The sequence below is a fragment of the Pelodiscus sinensis genome, chromosome 4 (genome assembly GCF_049634645.1).
Source record: "Pelodiscus sinensis isolate JC-2024 chromosome 4, ASM4963464v1, whole genome shotgun sequence".
In the NCBI taxonomy this organism is placed as follows: Eukaryota; Metazoa; Chordata; order Testudines; family Trionychidae; genus Pelodiscus; species Pelodiscus sinensis.
In genome coordinates this window covers 130,214,483-130,232,945 of record NC_134714.1, presented here as the reverse complement: position 1 = coordinate 130,232,945, position 18,463 = coordinate 130,214,483, and the positions used below count along the sequence as shown (strand labels likewise).

The following is an 18,463-nucleotide window of genomic DNA, read 5'->3' as shown; positions in this document are numbered from 1 at the left end:
CCACACTGAGCCCAGTCCTGACAGCCTGACCCAGGATGAGATGGAGCCGGATACCCCCCTGGCCGCGGAGAGCCAGCCGCCGGCTGGGTGTGCAGAGGATCCTGAAGCACAGCAGGAAACGGGTAACCAGTGGGGCTGGGCAGTCCGTGCACCAGGTTGCAGGCCCTGGGGTTGTCTTTACAGCCAATTCCTTTCTGTGCCAGCTGCAGGGGTTACGCTGGGGCCAACCCGGCCGCTGCTCTCCCCTCTGGGAAAGGATTGGGGGGTTTTGCTCCCTGCCCATCAGGTTTTCCACTCCCTTAGCTGCCTGTTTTCTCCCCAACTGGATTCTCTCTCTGCCCCGCACAGGTACTGACATGGAGGAGGAAATTCCCCCATGGGAAGGGCCTGCAGGAGAGGAGCTGCATGGACCATCCCGGAGCCCCCCGCGGGAGGAGGCTGGCGAGGTGGGCCGGCAGAGGCGGGCGAGGCGGGATGGTGAGGTGGCCCCGCCAGGTCGCGCCCTCCGCGAGGGGCCCATCATCTGCGGTGACTGCGGGAAGAGCTTCGCCAAGGACTCGGAGTTCATCAAGCACGAGCGCACCCACACGGGCGAGCGGCCCTATCAGTGCCCCGACTGCGGGAAGGGCTTCACCAACAGCTCCAACCTCCTGCGCCACCAACGCATCCACAGCGGGGCCCGGCCCTATCCCTGCGCCGAGTGCGGGAAGAGCTTCCGCCACAAGGAGCACCTGACCCGCCACGCCCGCGTCCACACCACGGAAAAGCCCCATGTCTGCGCCCACTGCGGGGAGGCCTACAGCACCCGCACCAACCTGCTGCGCCACCAGAGCAGCCACACCAGGGAGCTGCCCTACAAGTGCCCCGAGTGCGGGCGGCGCTTCGGGGAGGCGGCGGCACTGGCCGGCCACGTGGTGATCCACAGCGGGAAGCCCCACATCTGCCCCGAGTGCGGGAAGAGCTTCCGGCGCGGCTCGTCGCTGCGGGAGCACCAGCGGGTGCACACTGGGGAGCGCCCCTACGGCTGCCCGCAGTGCGGGAAGGGCTTCAGCCAGCGCTCCTCCCTGGTGCTGCACCGGCGCACCCACACGGGCGAGCGCCCCTATGTCTGTGGCGACTGTGGGCGCAGCTTCAGCGTCAGCTCGGCCCTCATCACCCACCAGCGGCTGCACACTGGGGAGCGCCCCTTCCCGTGCCCGGAGTGCCAGAAGCGCTTCAGCGACCGGAAGGCCCTCAAGCGGCACCAGCGCGTCCACACCGGCGAGCGGCCCTACCGCTGTGCCGACTGCGGCAAGGGCTTCAGCCAGAGCTCGGCGCTGGCCACCCACCAGCGCATCCACACCGGGGAGACCCCCTACGGCTGCGGGGCCTGTGGCAAGCGCTTCGGAGACCTCTCGGCCCTCAAGCGGCACGAGCGCATCCACACCGGGGAGCGGCCCTACCGCTGCGGCCAGTGCGGGAAAGCCTTCAAGCACAGCTCGGCCCTGGCCCAGCACGGCCGCACCCACACCGGCGAGAAACCCTATGTCTGCTCCCAGTGCGGCAAAGCCTTCTCCCAGGGCTCCACCCTCATCCAGCACCAGCGGGTGCACACTGGCGAGCGCCCCTACCCTTGCCCGCAATGCGGGCGCAGCTTCTCCCAGGGCTCTGCCCTCACCCAGCACCAACGCACCCATGCCAAGGAGAGCGACCCGCTGCTGGGGCCTGGTGGGGCCCGGCTTTACCGGGACCCCTTTGTCCAGCCACGGGATGAGGACGAGGAGGAGGACGGAGTGGGGGAGGTGCTGGTGCTGCCTCCTGGGACGTGGGATGCAGAGCTGGACGTGCAGATCAAAGAGGAGCCGGAGTGATGGAGGAGGGTGCTGCTGAATCAGCGGAGGGTGGGCGTCAGGACTGGATGTGGGTGTCACAGGGGCTCATCTCTGCACCAGAAATCCCCTCTGTGCTGGAGCTGTGGACAGAGTCTGCAGGGTGGGGGCGTCTCCCCCTTCACCGCTCTCCACTCAGCAGGGATCGTTAACCCCCACAAGCCCAGCCTGTCCCAGGGGAATCTGTCCTGTTGGTCCCCAGATCTCGCCCTCTCTGTGCCTTGGTCTCTGCTCCCTCCCCTCTCTCAGGGCTGGTGGAGGTTGGGGGGGACTGGTCACTCTCCCCAGGAGGCCAGAGAGACGGAAGTCTCCCAGGCCTATCTGAGTTGTGCTGGGGACAAGGCCGTTTTTTATCCATTGTCTCTGTTTCTACTTCTGTCTGAAAACAATAAACATCCAGGACTTTCCTTGCCCACAGCCCATGACGGCTCCGCTGGGGCTCTCTACTGACATGCAAAAGGGAGCGGTGAGGTCGGGGTGGGGGGGTAGCGGGGCTTGGTGTGTATTTAGTGAGCCAGGTACTGGATGGGGCGCCAAGACTCCTGGCCTCTATCCCAGGCCCTTGAAAGGGAGGAGAGAGGGATCCAGTGGTGGGTGCAAGGGGGCTGGGAGCCAGGACTTCTGAGTTCTAGCCCCAGCTCTGAGGGAGGGAGTTAGAGTGGGAGGAGGGGCCCAGAAGAGGGAGTTAAGATTACTTGATTCTAAGCTCTGCTGCTGACTTGCTGTGTGATCAGAGGCAAGTCACTTCCCCCTCTCTGCCTTGGTTTCCCCATTTGTAGCACGGGGATCATACTAATTAGTAAAACACTGAGATCTAGGGAAGAATGATGCTGTGTAAGAGCCAGGGCTCTACTCTTTGTATTATCGCAGCACCTCTCCAGGCGTCAGTCAGGGAGCAAGACCCCATGGTGCTTGGGCGCTGCCCATGTCGCCTTGCTCAGACTCAGAGCCAGGGCTGAAAATTGAGTCCATCCCGATTGTGCGGTTTTTCACCACCTGAATACTCCAGAACTTTTGGGTCTCAACATTCTACCCCCAGCTGCCACAGAACCTTTGTGTTCCCAGCATTCCACCTCCAGCTGCCACAGAACCTTTGGGTCCTCAACATTCCACCCCCAGCTGCCACAGAACCTTTGGGTTCCCAGCATTCCACCCCCAGCTGCCACAGAACCTTTGGGTCCTCAACATTCCACCCCCAGCTGCTGCAGAACCTTTGTGTTCCCAACATTCCACCCCCAGTGGCTGTGGACTCCTTGGGCCCCCAGCATTCTGTCCCTTGCTGCCACAGAACCCTTGGGCTATGTCTACACATCTTCCCTCTTCTGCAAAAGCTATGCAAATGAAGCACAGATTAGCATATTGCTATGCTTCATTTGCATAATTAATTAGGAGCCTTTTTTGCACAAAAAGGTGCAGTCTACACAGTGCCTTATGCACAAAAATCTCTTGCACAAAAATGGCTCCTAATTATGCAAATGAAGCACAGTAATATGCTAATCTGTGCTTCCTTTGCATAGGCTTTTGCAGAAGAGGGAAGCTGTGTAGACGTAGCCTTGGACTCCCAACATTCTACTCCCGATGCCATTTTCAACCACCTTGGAACCTTCCATTCCTGCCCCACTCATGCACCCCGGTTGGCACTGCCAAGCTCACCCCGCAGCCCTGTCTCCCATGCCTCTACTCTGGTGCTGCCAGTCAGGACCAGTGGGAGAGAGAGAGGGTCCCTGGCGGCAGCCACTTTCCTGTCTATTGGCCCTTTTGTCCTGGAACTGGGGAGAGAATTTGAAGGGGAGGGGCCAGGCATCTGTGGGCGATGAAAACCTCGGGAAGGGCGGGGTTAGAGGCCCACAATGTGGTGGTCACCAGGGCTGGGGGTTGGCCCATGGGCCGAGGTCCATGTCACACTCGGGATAAGTCTCACGACATATGGAATGGATGCAAGTTGCCTGGCCTTTGGTTTGGATGCCACCTGAATGTCAGCATAATGTCATGGAGCAGGCCCGGGGGGGGGGGGGGGCAGCTGCCCCAGGGCCTGGGGCCCTTTAAACAGCCCCTGCAGAGTTGTGATGTGGGGGCTCTTAGGGTGCCTGGGGAGGCGGGGTGCTGCGCGGCACGCTCCAGGCAGTGCTTGGGAGGGGAGGATGCTGAGGACCAGGATTGAGAAGGGCTGGCGGCAGAGTTGGGCTGGCAGAGGCTGAGAAGCTGGTGGGGAGGGGGATACACGCGCACAGGCCCGTTCATTCATCCCTGGCTCCGGGCCGGGGATTGGCTCCGGGCGGCGTGACGCAAGCGGGGGGGGGGGAAATCTCACCCAACATGGAGCCTCCCAGCTGGGGCGCCCGGCTTCTGCGCGGGTTCGCAGCCCGCGGGCGACGGGAGGCGGCTCCCAGGACTAGCCGCTGCCGGAGGCTCAGGAGCTGCGGGACATGGGTACTGGGGGCAGGCGGGAGCTAGCAGCGGGAGCGAAGGGGCCCGGCTCCCCGCCAGTGCCTGGCACAGACCCATATATCTCCCCTGGCCCATGGAAGCCCAGTTCCCGGCTCGCGCACGCCCGGGTGCGGGGCAGCAAGCGGCGGCAGCAGCAGCGTGGGGTTGGGCTGTGCCAAGGGGGCGCTGTCCCCTCTGTGCCAGCCGGGGTGTCCCGCAGAGCGATTTGCTCCAAAGGGGCCCGATACCCCCAGCCCGTGGGGCTGAGCCCTGCCTCTGACACTGTCCCCCTGTGCTCCCCACAGATCCTGCCCAGGGCGACGTGGGGGGCCGCATGGCCTGGGAGCTGGTGCTGGTGGGCGCTGTGGCTGGCTGCCAGGTGAGAGGCACAGTGGGATGTGCAGTTGGCCCGGGATCGCTGCCCCTTCCCCCTGGCTCCTGCTGCAGACTCCCCCTTGGGGCGCCCCCTGTGGTGCCCCTCGTGCCCGACCCTAATCCAGCCTTGGGGTGTGGCTGGGGCAACGGGTGCTGAGCTGGGCCCTTCTGGTTCCAGGTGCCGGTGGTCTTCGCCGAGGTGGCCGTGTGGTTCTCCCGGGAGGAGTGGGGGCTCCTGGACCCAGGGCAGAGGCAGCTCTACAGGGACGTCATGCGGGAGAATTACCAGATGCTGCTCTCGCTGGGTGAGGCGCCGATGCCCCTCGGGCACCAGGGGCTCACGTAGCAGAGAGTCTCTGATGGCCGGGGACAGCGTCAGCTCAGGGCTCTTCCCTGGCCCCGTAGCTTGTTGTGGGATTGGCCCTGCCCCAACCCACACAGGAGAGACTGTCCCCCCCACGCCGCTCACTGGAAGGGGACTCACTGGGGCAGTTTGAGACCCACCCCCAGGGCTCTCTAGGCTCCTGGTGGCTGTATTTCCTTGCTCCAGTTCACACATGCACCGGATCCCTGTATCCCCTGCCAAGGCCAGCTGTGTGCCCAGCAGTGGTTCTGCTCCCTGTGGGGCTAGGAGTGGCCCAGCCTCTCCCTGAGCCTTTTGGCCCCTCACTGTGTGTGGGGAGCCCTGACTCCTTTACGGGGCCCAGCCCGACCTCCTGGCATCACCCCGCCCCAAAGGGGCCCTGTGACATTTCCCCCTGCACGGAGAACAGGGCTGGGGTTGAACTGAGGGCACGTTCTATGCACCGAGCCCTCTAGGGAGATGTCACCAAACCCCATCTCACCTGTTTCCTTCCCCCAACCAGGATTCCCTGTCCCTGATCCAGCCATGATCTGTGGGATGGAGCAAGGGGAAGAGCTGAGGGTCCTGGATCTCCAGGGCTCTGAGGAAAGGGAGATCCCGAGAGGCGCCTGCACAGGTGAGGAATGAGTGACGCCACCTCGGAGTGCAGGGGAAAGCAGGGATGTCAGTAAAATTCACTAAAATCCCCCAGTTCCGTTTGGTCTCGTTCTGTATTGTGCCTTCCAGGCACCTCTCCTTGTGGCAGGCGTCACTCCTGGGTCCTAGCAAAGCCACCGTGAGCTGTCCCCAGGATTTAGGAGAGTCTGTCATGTCTGTCCGGTTGCTGATGTTACGGGAGAGGTGCCTAGACTTGGGGGCAGGACCCCAATGCCAGCTTAGCAGTGCTTGAAAAACTGGCTAGAGGAGAAGCTGAGAGTCCATTAGTCAAGCCAGTCCCTCTATCCTGGGCAATTTTAAAATCAAGTTTGGGTGTTTTTCTGAGAGAGCTGGGCTAGTTCAAACTGGGAGCAATTCAGGGGAGTTCGCTGATTTGTGCTGTACAGGAGATCGGACTAGATCTTTTTTAGCCTTAGACTCTATGAAGCTATGAATTTTGGACCTGGCCCATGTTTCCAGTAAGCTGTGCGCTTGTGCAGCCATTCAGGAGAGATTCCAATGCAGCCCAGCTGACTAGCAGAACTAGGTTTTGTCTTTCTACAGTAGTGCACATCTGCACATGCCTTGGTGCATGTTAAAAAAATTATTCCACATGCTGATGAAAAAAGTCTGCACGTGGATGGAAAAAATTAGAGGGATCATTGGACTTTGATTAAAATTATGATTCCCAGTTGGATTCTCTCTCTCTCAGTAGGTTCCAGAATAGAGAAGGAGAATTCCCAGCAGGAAGGGCCTGAGGGAGTGAAGCCGAATGGGACATCCTGGAGCTCTGGCAGCGGCACAGGATGGCAGCGGGGAGAGAAGGAGCCAGGACGCAGGTGCAGGAGGGCCGGGCCCATCCGCTGCGGGGACTGTGGGAAAAGTTTCACCAAGAACTCGGAGCTAATCAAACACCAGCGCACGCACACGGGGGAAAGGCCCTACCAGTGCCCGGATTGCGAGAGGCGCTTCGCCATCCGCTCCAGCTTAGATCGCCACCGGCGTGTCCACACGGGTGAGCGCCCCTTCCCCTGCACCCACTGCAGGAAGAGCTTCAAGCTCAGCTCCGCCCTGAGCCAGCACCGGCGCGTTCATGCTCAGCAGGGGCCTTGCTTCTGTGCTGAGTGTGGCAGGGGCTTCAGAGACAGCGCTGCACTGACCCAGCACCAGACTGAGCACCGGAATGACAGAGACCCCACCAACGGCCCTGTGGGGACACGGGTCTACAAGGACCCTTTCGTCCAGGCGTGGGACTTTGACGGGGAGGCTGTGGGATGTGATATCCTGAGCCTGTGAAAGCAGAGAGTAGGTGATGGGATCTGCACCTGGGTCGTGGAGCTGGACGGGAGATGGCGGAGCGAGAAGAGAGCAGCCGTCAGGAAGACAAGGACGGAAGCTGTGCTCTCTGGAGCAGGACTGGGAGACAATGTGGTCTAACGCCGGGGCTCTCAACCAGAGATCTGTCAGGAGGTACCGCCATTCATCTAGGGATTTGCCTAGTTTATATTGACTTTGCTCGTGTGTGTTGTAAAACTACAATCTCAGACAGATGGGTTGAGAAAGTAAAGCATTCGTCTGTAAGAATGGGCTGTGATACAGGCTGTGGTTTTATGTTTGCCTTTGTTGGCAAATTGTTTTGAAGTGGAGGTGAAACTTGGGGGAACTCGCAAGACAAATCAGACTCCTGAGCTGGATACAGTGGTCCAGAAAGTTTAAGAAGCTCAGGTCTAGTGAACAGAGCACTATGTTACGACATCTGGGTTCATTTCCTGGCTCAGCCTCTGGCTGGCTGGGTGAGCTGAGGCAAGTCCCTGCTACCTCTGGGCCTCATTTTTCTCTCCTGCAAAATGGGGATAATCATACAGGTCTCATTGTCAAGTTCTTTGGGATCTTATGATGGAAAGCACTAGATAAGAGCTGGGCACAGTTCTAATGGCTGAAAAAAATCATGTAAACATTATTTTGATGGACTATTGGGGTTTGATTTCTTTTTTTCCCCTATGGAAAGGGTTCACATTCTGTGGGAAAATACTGATTTTTTGTTGTTGTTGTTGTTAAAAAAAACAGGTGACAGAAAACAAAAATTTCATCCAGAAACTGAAGTGTTTTAATTTTGTGTGTGTGCCCCAGTGCTTCCTAAGAGTTGTGGTTTGGCTGAACTCTCTAGACTGTCTCCCATGATGCATTGCTTCCCGTTGCTTAGCAGATACCATAGTACGTGATGGGAGATGTAGGATAACCAGGTAGGCCAACTTCTGGAAGAGAATGGGAGCACAAAGCACTGAAATTACAAGTCCCTTGGAGCATTTCCAAATTTAATTTTTGTTTTGGCTGAAATTTTCCTTTTTTCTTTGGAAATTGTAGGCAAGTGATTTTTCTCCCCCCTTCGCCCTCCCTCCCCCCGCAATGAAAAATATCAGGGATGGAGACCCAGAAACATTTTCCAATGAGCTCTACCCACAGGTCCCTTTTGCCTGAGCTAATGGATCAGACCTGTTAGCTGGGAGGCAGCAATGTAACCCACTGGTGAGTGTGTCCCTGATTCACAAAGGGTATGAGTCTGTTCCAGGCCTGATTAAAGAGGGCTGGTCTTTTATCTTGTATATCTTGAGGTCATCAGTTCAGTTCTGGGTGTAAGACACTGACATTAGCAGCCCTGTTATGTGATAAGCCACAAAGCAGTGGATGGAGGGGAAAAAAGCGAGGATGGTGGTTTTGCTTCACAACAGCCTCCACCACCCCCACCGCAGAGGAATTGCCTCAGCTCTCAAGGTGCTAGCTGCCCCAGAATGGGGCACATTTCTCCCTCCTTTGCCCCTGGCTCAGCAGGAATCATTAGCCCCTCCCCCCCACAGCTAATTCCTGGCTCTGCCACCTTCTTGCTGTGTGACTTTCATTCCCCACCATCTCCCCTCCTATTTCTTATGTACATTTGAGCTTTAGGGGCAGGGTCTGGCTCTCTGTGTGTCTGTGCAGAACCTGGCTGCCCAGAAGGGGGCTGGATCTCACTTGGGGTCTGTGCAGCACCTGGCACCATGGGGGGCCTGGTAATCGGTCAGGGTCTCTGCAGTGCCTGGCCCATTGGGGAGCCCAGTCTGTTAGGGTCTGTGCAACATGGGCACATTGGGGGCCCCTGATCTCAGGGATGACCCTTTGCACTAGTGATCTTCTCTTCTTACTGTGTACTTTAGAAATGTGCGTCTGTCCGTCTGTGAGTCCTTCTCTTCAAGAACTCCTGAACGGTATAGCTAGGGCCTCCAAATTCAACAGGCTGCTTCCTCTCCTCCTAACTTACAGCAAGGTCAAGGTGTGGTTGTGCCAGGACAATGGATGTGCCTAGAATGTGACTGCTTCATAGCAAACAGAAAGGGAGGGGTGTGATAGTAGGGGCAGTTATGCTCATGCATGACCACAGGGGGAGCAGCAAGCGAGTGGCCCCTGTGATCCCAGGGAGAAGCTGGCGGCCACCCCCACCCTCTTCCCTGAGCCCTCCATCCCTCTGCTGAGCCCCACCTCCTCCCAACCCCTTGCCCTGACTCCTTAGCCCCTCCTCACCTTCATACCCTAACTCTTGCATCCCCCCACATCTCCAGCCCCCTGCCCTTAGCTCCTCCTCAACCCCCAACCCTGCCTCCTGCACCTCCATGCTCCCAGCCTCCTACCTTGAGCCCTCCACATCCCCAAGGCCCTGTCCTGACTCCTGCATCCTACACACTGCTAGCCCCCTGCCCTAAAGGACCCAAGCAACACCAGGTAGGTCTTTTAGTCCATTATATATTTGAGTTTGTCTGTCTGTTCAAGAGCTCCTCCTAAATGGTAAGCACTAGGACCACCAAGTTCGGTAGCCAGCTTCCTCTTATAGCGTAGAGCAAACTCAGGGTTTGGTGGTGCCAGGAAAACGGGCTGTGTCTGCAATGGGATTACTTCTCATGGCACCAAACAGGAAAGAGACAATCACCAAAGGAAGTACAATTCTAAAACTGACATAAATGAATACATGTTGAAAGACTGACCCAAGATGAGCCAGAAAAATCAGATGCACCTGGAATAGGATTGTCTCAATAAATCTTACAGAAAAGAGCTAAAACGGAGACGTGTGGAGTAGTGTTCTGTTTTGGCACCGCTAAATCAATGAATAAGGTTTAAAAACAAGGAAAAAAATGTTGTTGGAAGCCAAATTAACTAGAGCTCTTTTCTGTTAAAATCTAGCGAATGATAAGAGTTCACAGGGATAAAGGAAAAAGATATCTGATAGAATTCCCATTTTAAAAAAATGTAAATGGACAAATTTTAAAAATCCCCTTTATAAAGAAATCCAAACGGAAAATTAACTTCATAATAGTAACACTGAATGGTTGAAAAATACAATTGTTTAAATAAAGCACGTACATTTTCCTTTTTATTAAAGAAAAAAGGGTAATTGAGTTAAGGATCTGAGCGACTAATCCATCATTCTCTGTAATCCTTCACTCCTGTCATCTGAAGGATGTGCCCACGAAAGCTCATACCACCATCTAGACAGTATTTGGTCCTGCCATGAGGGCAGGGGACTGGACTCGATGACCTCTCGAGGTCCCTTCCAGTCCTAGTATTCTATGATTCTATAATACGTGTTATGTTAGTCTTTAAGGTGCTACTTGACTATCCTTTTTTTTTTAAATTTTTCCGGTTACAGACTCACTCAGCTACCCCTCTGAAGCTTCTCCCTAATGTTAGAACCTTCATGATCCACATCTCAGCCTGGCTTTGCATTGTCTGTATCTGGAGAGGGAATGAGCAAATGCTTTAGTGAGTTCAGTGTTTCTGTTAAACCTAGTTAATAATAAGAGTTCACCGGGATAAAGGAAAAAACACACCTGATTGAATTCCCATTTTTAAAAAATTTAAGTGAGTTCAGTGTTGCTGTTTGTCTATTCTTTTTCATCATTTACCTACATTTGGGTCAGTTGGAGCTTGGCCGAGGGTTTGACTGTGCTGGATCAGCAGAGGAGTGGTTACCGACTCTGGCTTGAAACGTGCCAGTTTCCAACCTTGTTAAGTCTGGGAGGCACTGTAGGCCACTGGATTGGTCAGCACTCCTCGTTTCTACCCCCAGCTCTTGCAAGCAAGCATGGTCTAGTTGCTTAGAGCAGGAGGGCAGGGCATTCTACTTGTAGCTCGCTTTCCTCATCTATCAATGGAGGGTGATAAGGCCAACCTCCCTCCAACCAGTGGTTTGAGATCTATGGCAGAAACATTCTATATCTCTGTAAAATAAATGCTGTAATCTGTATGTATGTGTTAGATTGTGCTAGGTTTAAAACACCCTGGCTGCGTCTAGACTGGCAAGTTTTTCACAAAAATGGCGATCGGGGCTTTTTTGCGCAAAAGCGTGTCTAGATTGGCACGGACGCTTTTCCGCAAAAAGTGCTTTTGTGGAAAAGCGTCCGTGCCAATCTAGATGCTCTTTTCCGCAAATGCTTTTAACGGAAAACTTTTCTGTTAAAAGCATTTGTGGAAAATCATGCCAATCTAGATGTAGCCCATGGCTCTTAAGTGTGTCTGACGTGTTGGTGATGCAGTAGAACTATGATCATTATGTAAATTAAATCTCCTCCCCTCCTGCACCATTTGTCAGATCTAGCTTTCTGTTATCTGCAGCACACTGGAGATGGTTGGGAATACGTTGATTAAATGTTTCCATCAAAAATGCCTATTGGTCAAAACCAAAACTATTTGTGGGAATTTTTTGACAAAGTTCTTGACTGAAAAAATAAATCAAACTCCAAGAGGTTTGAAATTGGTCACAGTACCTGTTTGTTTTTTAATTAACATTTTTTTCCCCCATTTCAAAGCAACTTTCATCTGTAAATTGAAGAGAAGTTATAGGAAAAAAATACAAAAATGGTCAAAATCAAAATGAAACAGCATGATCGTGTCAAAATGAAACCTGAACCCAAATTCCACCCCACAGAATTATAGTTCATTAAAAATTCCAAAACTTTGACTTTGCATGCCAATTTAGCATGGGAAGGATTTCCAAAAATTTGAAAAATTTTCATGGGACAGAAAATGAGCTCTAGGTAGGATCTTTTGGGTTTTCTCCTCCTTTCTGGTCACGACCCTTGTGCCTCTCACCTCTTTGCATAGGTTGGCAGGCTGAACATGGATTTTGTGGCTGCTAACTACAGTACAGGCTTCTGTCTCATTTAGCAGGTAGCAGTAGAAGGCTGTTGTTGTTCTCCATGCAGCTCAGGCACTGGAAGGACAGATGGCTCTTGTTCTCCCTGTCGGTTTCAGGTGAAATCCTTGCTTGGGTCTACAAAGTGCAAGGCCACTTGACCCCATAGCTAGAATTGCTCTCTCCGCTGTGTCTGGCCTCTGTCCTACCCCACTTGCATTTCTCGGGGCAACTGCTACCATCCTAACGGAGGCAGGTGAAGTACAGGTTGAAACTCTCTTAACCAGGATTCTCTGGTCCAGCAACATCGAGGGTCTGGCATGGACATTGCAGGACCAGAGAGCCCTGGTGGAGGGCTAGCGGCACAGACCCCGGCGGGACTGGCAGGGCAGTGGGCTGCCCAGGAGGGTTGGGAGACCAGTCCCAGAGCCCCAGCCTGTGGCTCCTAGCCCTGCCAGGTAGCCATGTCTGTGCTGGCAGGAGGTGGGGGCTGTGCTGGCAGGAGGTGGGGAGCCAGCTGTGAGGCCAGTGGGCTGGCACAGCAGATGCCAGTGGATCCTGGAGCCCCAGTGTATAGCGGCCCTGCAGGGCTGGGAGCCATGGCAGCAATGGCTGCCCAATGGGGCCAGCGGGCTGGGCCAGGGAGGCCGGTGGCAGGGGTCTAGAAATGACCTCTTGTGGTCTGGCAAAATCCCTCATCCAGGACCAGTCAGGTCCCAAGGCTTCAGGACCAGGGAGGTCCAACCTGTACTGTCAACCTGATGCTCCTGCCTCTGCAACCAGCTGGCAGCAACCCCCCAGGGCGCGCCTGCCGTTGGGGACCCTGTGAGGTTCCTTCCAATGGCCCCGCTGATCTTTTCCATCCAAGTGCGGAATAATTTTTTTAGGTGCACCGAGGCCTGTGCCAATGTGCACCACCCGCGAAAGCGAAACCCAGCGGGGGGGCTCGTGGTCTCGCTCCGCCCCGGGGGCCCCTGCCCAAATGTCACTCGCTAAGTGGGGTGCCCGCCCCGCCCCCCTGCCGCTCTGGCCGCGCCGCAGAGGCGGGTTCGCCGGGCCGGCAGGAAGCGCGGCGCGATCGGGCCGCAAACAGCCGGGGACCTTCCTGGGCCAGCCCCCGCCCGGGAGTCCCGCCCCGCAGCCCGCGCGAGGGGCCGCGGCCCGGCTGCAGCCCCCGGGGCGTCGCGCCGGCCGCCGCCGTGAGTGGGGCGCTGGGGGTCCCGTGGGGCAGGCAGCCGAGCACGGCCAAGGAGAGGCGGGCTGGGGCTCTGGCAGAGCTGGGGGGGAGAGCTCGGGCTGGGACAGCAGGAGGTTGGGGGGCAGGATGGAGGGGCGCCGGCAGAGCCCAGAGTAGAGGGGCAGCAGCAGAGCTGTGGGGCGGGGCAATGCAGAGCCTAGAGCCGGGATAGGAGGGGGCTGTGGGGCAGAATGGAAGGGTATTGGCAGAGCTGTGGGGCTGGGATAGGAAGGAGCTGTGGGGCAGTGCAGTGCCCAGAGCCGGGATAGGAAGGGGCTGTGGGGCAGAATGGAGGGGCATTGGCAGAGCTGTGGGGCTGGGATAGGAAGGAGCTGTGGGGCAGCGCAGAGCTGGGATGGGAGGAGGCTGTGGGGCAGAATGGAGGGGCATTGGCAGAGCTGTGGGGCTGGGATAGGAAGGAGCTGTGGGGCAGCGCAGAGCTGGGATGGGAGGAGGCTGTGGGGCAGAATGAAAGGGCATTGGCAGAGCTGTGGGGCTGGGATAGGAAGGAGCTGTGGGGCAGTGCAGAGCCCAGAGCTGGGATAGGAGAGGGGCAGAATGGAGGGGCATTGGCAGAGCTATGGGGAGAGGGAAGCTGCCAGCTCTCCAGTGACTAGCCTGTGTCCCAGACCCAGTTCAGTGGGTCCCTGTCTGGAGCCATGAGTGGGAGGGGCTGGGAAGTCCCAGCTGGAAGGGCTGCCCCCCCCCCCCCGCTCCCCCCCTTCCCCCCTCCGTGGTGCTCCAGTGGGGAGAGAGGGAGCTGCTCCCTGCTTGGCTGGAGCTAACGGGGCTGATCACGTTCCCAGCAGGGCCCACTCCACATGGGTTCCAGTGGGGGGGGGGGGGCGGCGGTGTTGGTCCCCTGCCCCGGCTGGGGCTGGGCCCTGACCCTGTTTCCCTTCCAGACCTGCCCCGGCTCTGCCCCGGCTGCCCAGCCCACATGAGGAGGGGAGTGATGGAGGGCAGCAGCGCCTGCCCTAGCTCCTTAGACCCGGCTTCCAGGTGAGCTCCTCCCCAGCCATGGTCCTGGGGTTGCTGGCCAACCAAACCCTGCCTCCCCTTCTACCCCTGGCCACCAGCCCCATGGCTTTCGAGCCTGGCAGCAGGGGAGGGCGGGGAGCACAATGCGGCTCCAGCCTGCTCCACTCTGCTCCCAGCCGCATGGCTCTGGGGAGGGGCTTGGGGTGCAGGGGCGGAGCAGGGACGTGGAGGAAGGGGTGGAGTGTGGCTGGGGAGGGGCGAGGTGGGGCAAGGAGTGTAGTGGAGGCAGGGTCTGGAGCAGGACAGGGGTTGTCCTGGGTCCGCACCCCTCCAGGGACAGCCCTGCCAATGGGTCCCCATGAACTTTCCCCCAGCAGAGAACAGGGCCACGGTTAGAATCCGGAGCGTTCCTTGCCCCAGGCCGTCCCGGGAGATTTCACAAAGCGCCATCTTGCTTGTTTCCTTCCCTGTCGGCAGGCGTCCCCATCCCTGACCCTGCTGCCAGCTCCCGGATGGAGCCAGGGGAAGAGCCGAGGGTGCCGGACCTCCAGGGCTCTGAGGAAAAGGAGACCCCAAGAGGCGCCCGCACAGGTGAGCGATGAGTGACACCAGCCCAGAGACAGGAGTGAAGGGGAAGCCGCAGGGAGCCCCCCCCATGACGGGCGTCACTCCCAGCCCCACCTGTCCTCCCTGGCCTCTGAGGGCTCAGCTTGGCCACTGGGCAGAACGGGCCCCTTCTCCCCCCTCCTCCCCCCGGGAAGGGTTTGGGGCAATTGGCTTCCAGCCCATCAGGTTTTCTGCTCAGCCACAAACCCCTTTTCTACCCCCCGCCCCAGCGCTGGGAACAAGCCCCAGTTGGATTTTCTCTGTCCCAGCAGGTGCCGGGATGGTGAGCGAGCATGAGGAGGCGATTCCCCAGCAGGAAGGGCCAGCAGGCGCACAGCTACACAGGACGCCCCAGAGTCCCGCGCGGGGAGAGGCCGTCGAGAACCAAGGTGGGGTGGGGCTGGCAGAGCGGAAGGCCCAGGCCGAATCCCCACCCCCGGCACGGCACAGGCGGGTGGGGCGCGTCATCTGTGGCGACTGCGGGAAGAGCTTTGTGAAGAACTGTGACCTCTTCAAGCACCAGCGGGTGCACACGGGAGAGAAACCCTACAGCTGCCCGGACTGCGGGCGGAGCTTCACCTTCCACTCCACCCTCAGCAAGCACCAGCACATCCACACCGGCGCCCGGCCCTACCCCTGCGCCGAGTGCGGGAAGAGCTTCCGGCAGAAGGGCCACCTGACCCGCCACGCCCGCGTCCACGCCGGGCTCAAGCCCCACGTGTGCGCCCACTGCGGGGCGGCATACAGCACCCGCACCAACCTGCTGCGGCACCAGGGCAGCCACACGGGGGAGCTGCCCTACAAGTGCACCGAGTGCGGCCGGCGCTTCAGGGAGATCGCCAGGCTGGTGGCGCACCTGGTGGCGCACTCCGGGGCGCGGGCCCACAAGTGCCCCGAGTGCGGGAAGAGCTTCCGGCGGGGCTCCTCGCTGACGGAGCACCGGCGGGTGCACACCGGGGAGAAGCCCCACGTCTGCCCCCAGTGCGGCGAGAGCTTCATGCGCCGGGCCACCTTCAACGACCACGTCCGGGGCCACTCCGGGGAGCGGCCCAACGTCTGCAGCGTCTGCGGGAAGAGCTTCACCAAGCGGCACTCCCTGCTGCAGCACCAGCGCTCCCACACCGGGGAGAAGCCCCACCAGTGCCCCGACTGCCCCAAAAGCTTCATCGCCAGCTCGGCCCTGGTGCAGCACCGCCGCATCCACACCGGGGAGACGCCCTACCGCTGCGAGGAGTGCGGGCGCAGCTTCAGCCAGCGCTCGGTGCTGACCACGCACCGCCGGCTGCACACCGGCGAGCGGCCCTACAAGTGCGGCCAGTGCGGCAAGGGCTTCAGCCAGAGCTCGGCGCTCACCCAGCACCGCCGCACCCACACCGGGGAGTCGCCCTACGGCTGCGCCCAGTGCGGGCGGAACTTCAGCGGCATGTCGGCCCTCAAGCGGCACCACCGCACCCACACCGGCGAGCGGCCCTTCCGCTGCGCCCAGTGCGGGAAGGGCTTCAAGCAGAGCTCCACGCTGGTCCAGCACACCCGCATCCACACGCAGGAGCGGCCCTTCTCCTGCACCCACTGCGGCAAGAGCTTCAGCCAGCGGTCGGCTCTCGCCAAGCACCAGCGGACTCACGCCAAGGGGAGCGGCGGGGCCCACGAGGCTGTGGGGACACGATTCTACAAGGACCCCTTTGTCCAGCCGGGGGAGGACGGCCCCGAGCCCGAGGAGGTGGTGGTGGTGCTCCCGCCGGGGACCTGGGACTCCGAGTTGCCCCCCCAGATAAAAGAGGAGCCAGGGATGCTCCTGCATGTGAAAGAGGAGGCAGAACCGCCTCAGCATATTCAAGATGGCTCCCCGCAGGTTAAAGAGGAGCAGCCGGAGCTGCCGCAGGAAATTAAAGAGGAGCCGGCACCTCCGCTGCAGATTAAAGAGGAGCCTGAGTGAAGAGTTTTGAGAGGGGTTAGATGGAGGGTTTGGACCTCAGATGGTGGTAGAGGAATTAAATGGGGTGGGGCTTTTTCCACGGATCCTGAGCCACCCCTCCCCAGGTGGCCGGGGAGAAGATGGAGTCGTCAGGGCCTGAGATGTCGGAATAAAAATGAAACTTGCGCTTTATGAGAGAAAAAGGGGACCGGCCATTACGTTCTGCTTCTCAGGGGCCCCAGGCGTGCCTTCCCCCTGGAATTGGGTGACAGAATGCCCCAGGGTAAGAGAGTTTTCCCTCTGCCCCACTTGGCAGGGAGCATTAACCCCTCCCAGGCTTAGCCCAGCTCCTAATGATAAAGTTGTAGCATGTTTAGCCGTGGTAGGGGAGACCCTGGCTCTCACTGCCAGTGCCTAGACGAGAGTGGGAAAATGGTTTTTGTCAGGGGTTCTCTCTGTCGGTTTTCTCTCTTATTTCTTCCCGGTCAATAAACAGTTTCCTGGTGGAGATGAAGTCCTCTCTGGATTGTGGTAGCCCCTAGAAATTCCACTCGTGGGCCTGGACCGGCGAGGGGCAACCGAGGCTAGTGAGTGGGTCGTGTGCGAGGCCTCCTTCATCAGTGAGCAGCAAGATTGTCATAACCAACATGGTCTTCCAGGAGAGGGCAGTTTAGCTCCCTGCACTTGCCCACCTAGAACATGCGGGCTGGGCCGATTGAACCGGGGCAGCGCTGTGACGGGAGGCAGAGGGAACCCCCCGCGCTCACAGTCAGTTGTGTGCCGCCAGCATGCACCTCACCTCATGTGCCCCGGCTTTACGTGGGTGTCACTTCAGTAACGGGCAGGGAAAAACCAGTGTGGATGAAAACCAGCCGAGTGTGGCAACCCTGTGCGCAGGCACCAGCAAACACAATGTCTCATGGGTCACACATCGCACCCCCATAGGTCACATGTGGCCTGCAGGTTGCCCACCACTGTCCAGGGCCTCTCTGTGCCCCATGCGGTACAAGCACTCACCAAAAACCCATTACTGGGGAGATGGAGGGGGGTGATTGCCAACGTGCAGGCATGAGAGGAGGAGGGGGAATAAAAATGGGGACAGATGCTGTCCTCTGTGGTGTGTTGAGTCATAAAAGAACCTGGGAGGGTTACACACAGGCCTGTGGGTGAGCACTATGGGGTAAAGTAAATAGACCGTCCTCGATGTGGTGCTGGCAGCGTCCTCGCTGTGATGGTGGCAGAGACTTTCTCCACAGGTTGCACTCGTGCTTTCCGGTGACTGGTCTTGGCATGGACAAAGCTTCCTTTAGCTGCCATGGAGACTTCCTGGCCCAGCATGCCAGTTTCCCACCATTTTCACCAACCAGGCACTCCCCCCTGCCCAGGGCCCACCCCACCATTTCATCCCCAGCCACTTCCCCACCCATCAGGCCAATGTTCATCCAACAATGCAGGCCCCCCCCCGTTTGACCTTCCCACCATTTGCAACAGCCACAGATCTGTCAGGTCTGCGACCTGCCGCAGAGTCTGTGGAGGGGAATGGGGGTGGGCACCATAATGAGCTGTAGTTGGTCTTTCACCTCAAAATATTGCTCACACTGAGGCAGGGAAGGAAAGACTTGTGTACCCAGCTGACACCGCGTGGGATGGGGAAGAGTGGCTGGGAGCAAGCAGGAGTGGGCTGAGCTAGGATGTCCAGAGTCAAGCCCAAAGTTCCCTCTCTTTCCATCCATGTGCGGAATAATTTTATGTGCCTCAAAGCCTGGGTGCATGTGCACCACCAGCAAAATTAAAAATCTGAGCTGGGGGTGCCTGGAATCTCTCCTGAGCAGCCGCATCAGCGCCCAGCTTACAGGGAACCCTGGCCAAGCCCCAGCGCTGGGGACAAGGGATA

General features: G+C 58.3%; 2 protein-coding genes across 2 annotated transcripts in view; both read left to right on the top strand.

Annotated features, from left to right (window-relative positions):
- Positions 1 to 2,279, top strand: part of LOC106732577 (uncharacterized) — a 31,009-nt gene extending 28,730 nt beyond the window's left edge. The window contains exon 13 of the mRNA XM_075928815.1: positions 349 to 2,279. Within this exon, the coding sequence (XP_075784930.1) occupies positions 349 to 1,850 (1,502 nt within the window). The 3' untranslated portion in view covers positions 1,851 to 2,279. The remainder of the gene's footprint in view (positions 1 to 348) is intronic.
- Positions 2,280 to 4,167: 1,888 nt separating this feature from the next.
- Positions 4,168 to 17,077, top strand: LOC102447019 (uncharacterized). Its single transcript, XM_075928814.1, has 7 exons — positions 4,168 to 4,298; positions 4,849 to 4,975; positions 5,537 to 5,650; positions 6,383 to 6,958; positions 12,718 to 13,029; positions 14,526 to 14,639; positions 14,924 to 17,077. The coding sequence occupies exons 1-7, from the start codon at positions 4,185 to 4,187 to the stop codon at positions 16,588 to 16,590; spliced, it is 3,024 nt and encodes a 1,007-aa protein (XP_075784929.1). The 5' UTR covers positions 4,168 to 4,184; the 3' UTR covers positions 16,591 to 17,077.
- Positions 17,078 to 18,463: the final 1,386 nt, after the last annotated feature.

What these genes read in the sequence shown, in the direction of transcription:
- LOC102447019 (XM_075928814.1), top strand. Translation starts at nt 4,185, where the DNA reads ATGGAGCCTCCCAGCTGGGGCGCCCGGCTTCTGCGCGGGTTCGCAGCC. An exon ending in TCAGGAGCTGCGGGACATGG is followed by an intron (nt 4,299 to 4,848) that starts GTACTGGGGGCA and finishes TTCTGGTTCCAG; the next exon opens with GTGCCGGTGGTCTTCGCCGA. An exon ending in CCCGAGAGGCGCCTGCACAG is followed by an intron (nt 5,651 to 6,382) that starts GTGAGGAATGAG and finishes TCTCTCTCTCAG; the next exon opens with TAGGTTCCAGAATAGAGAAG.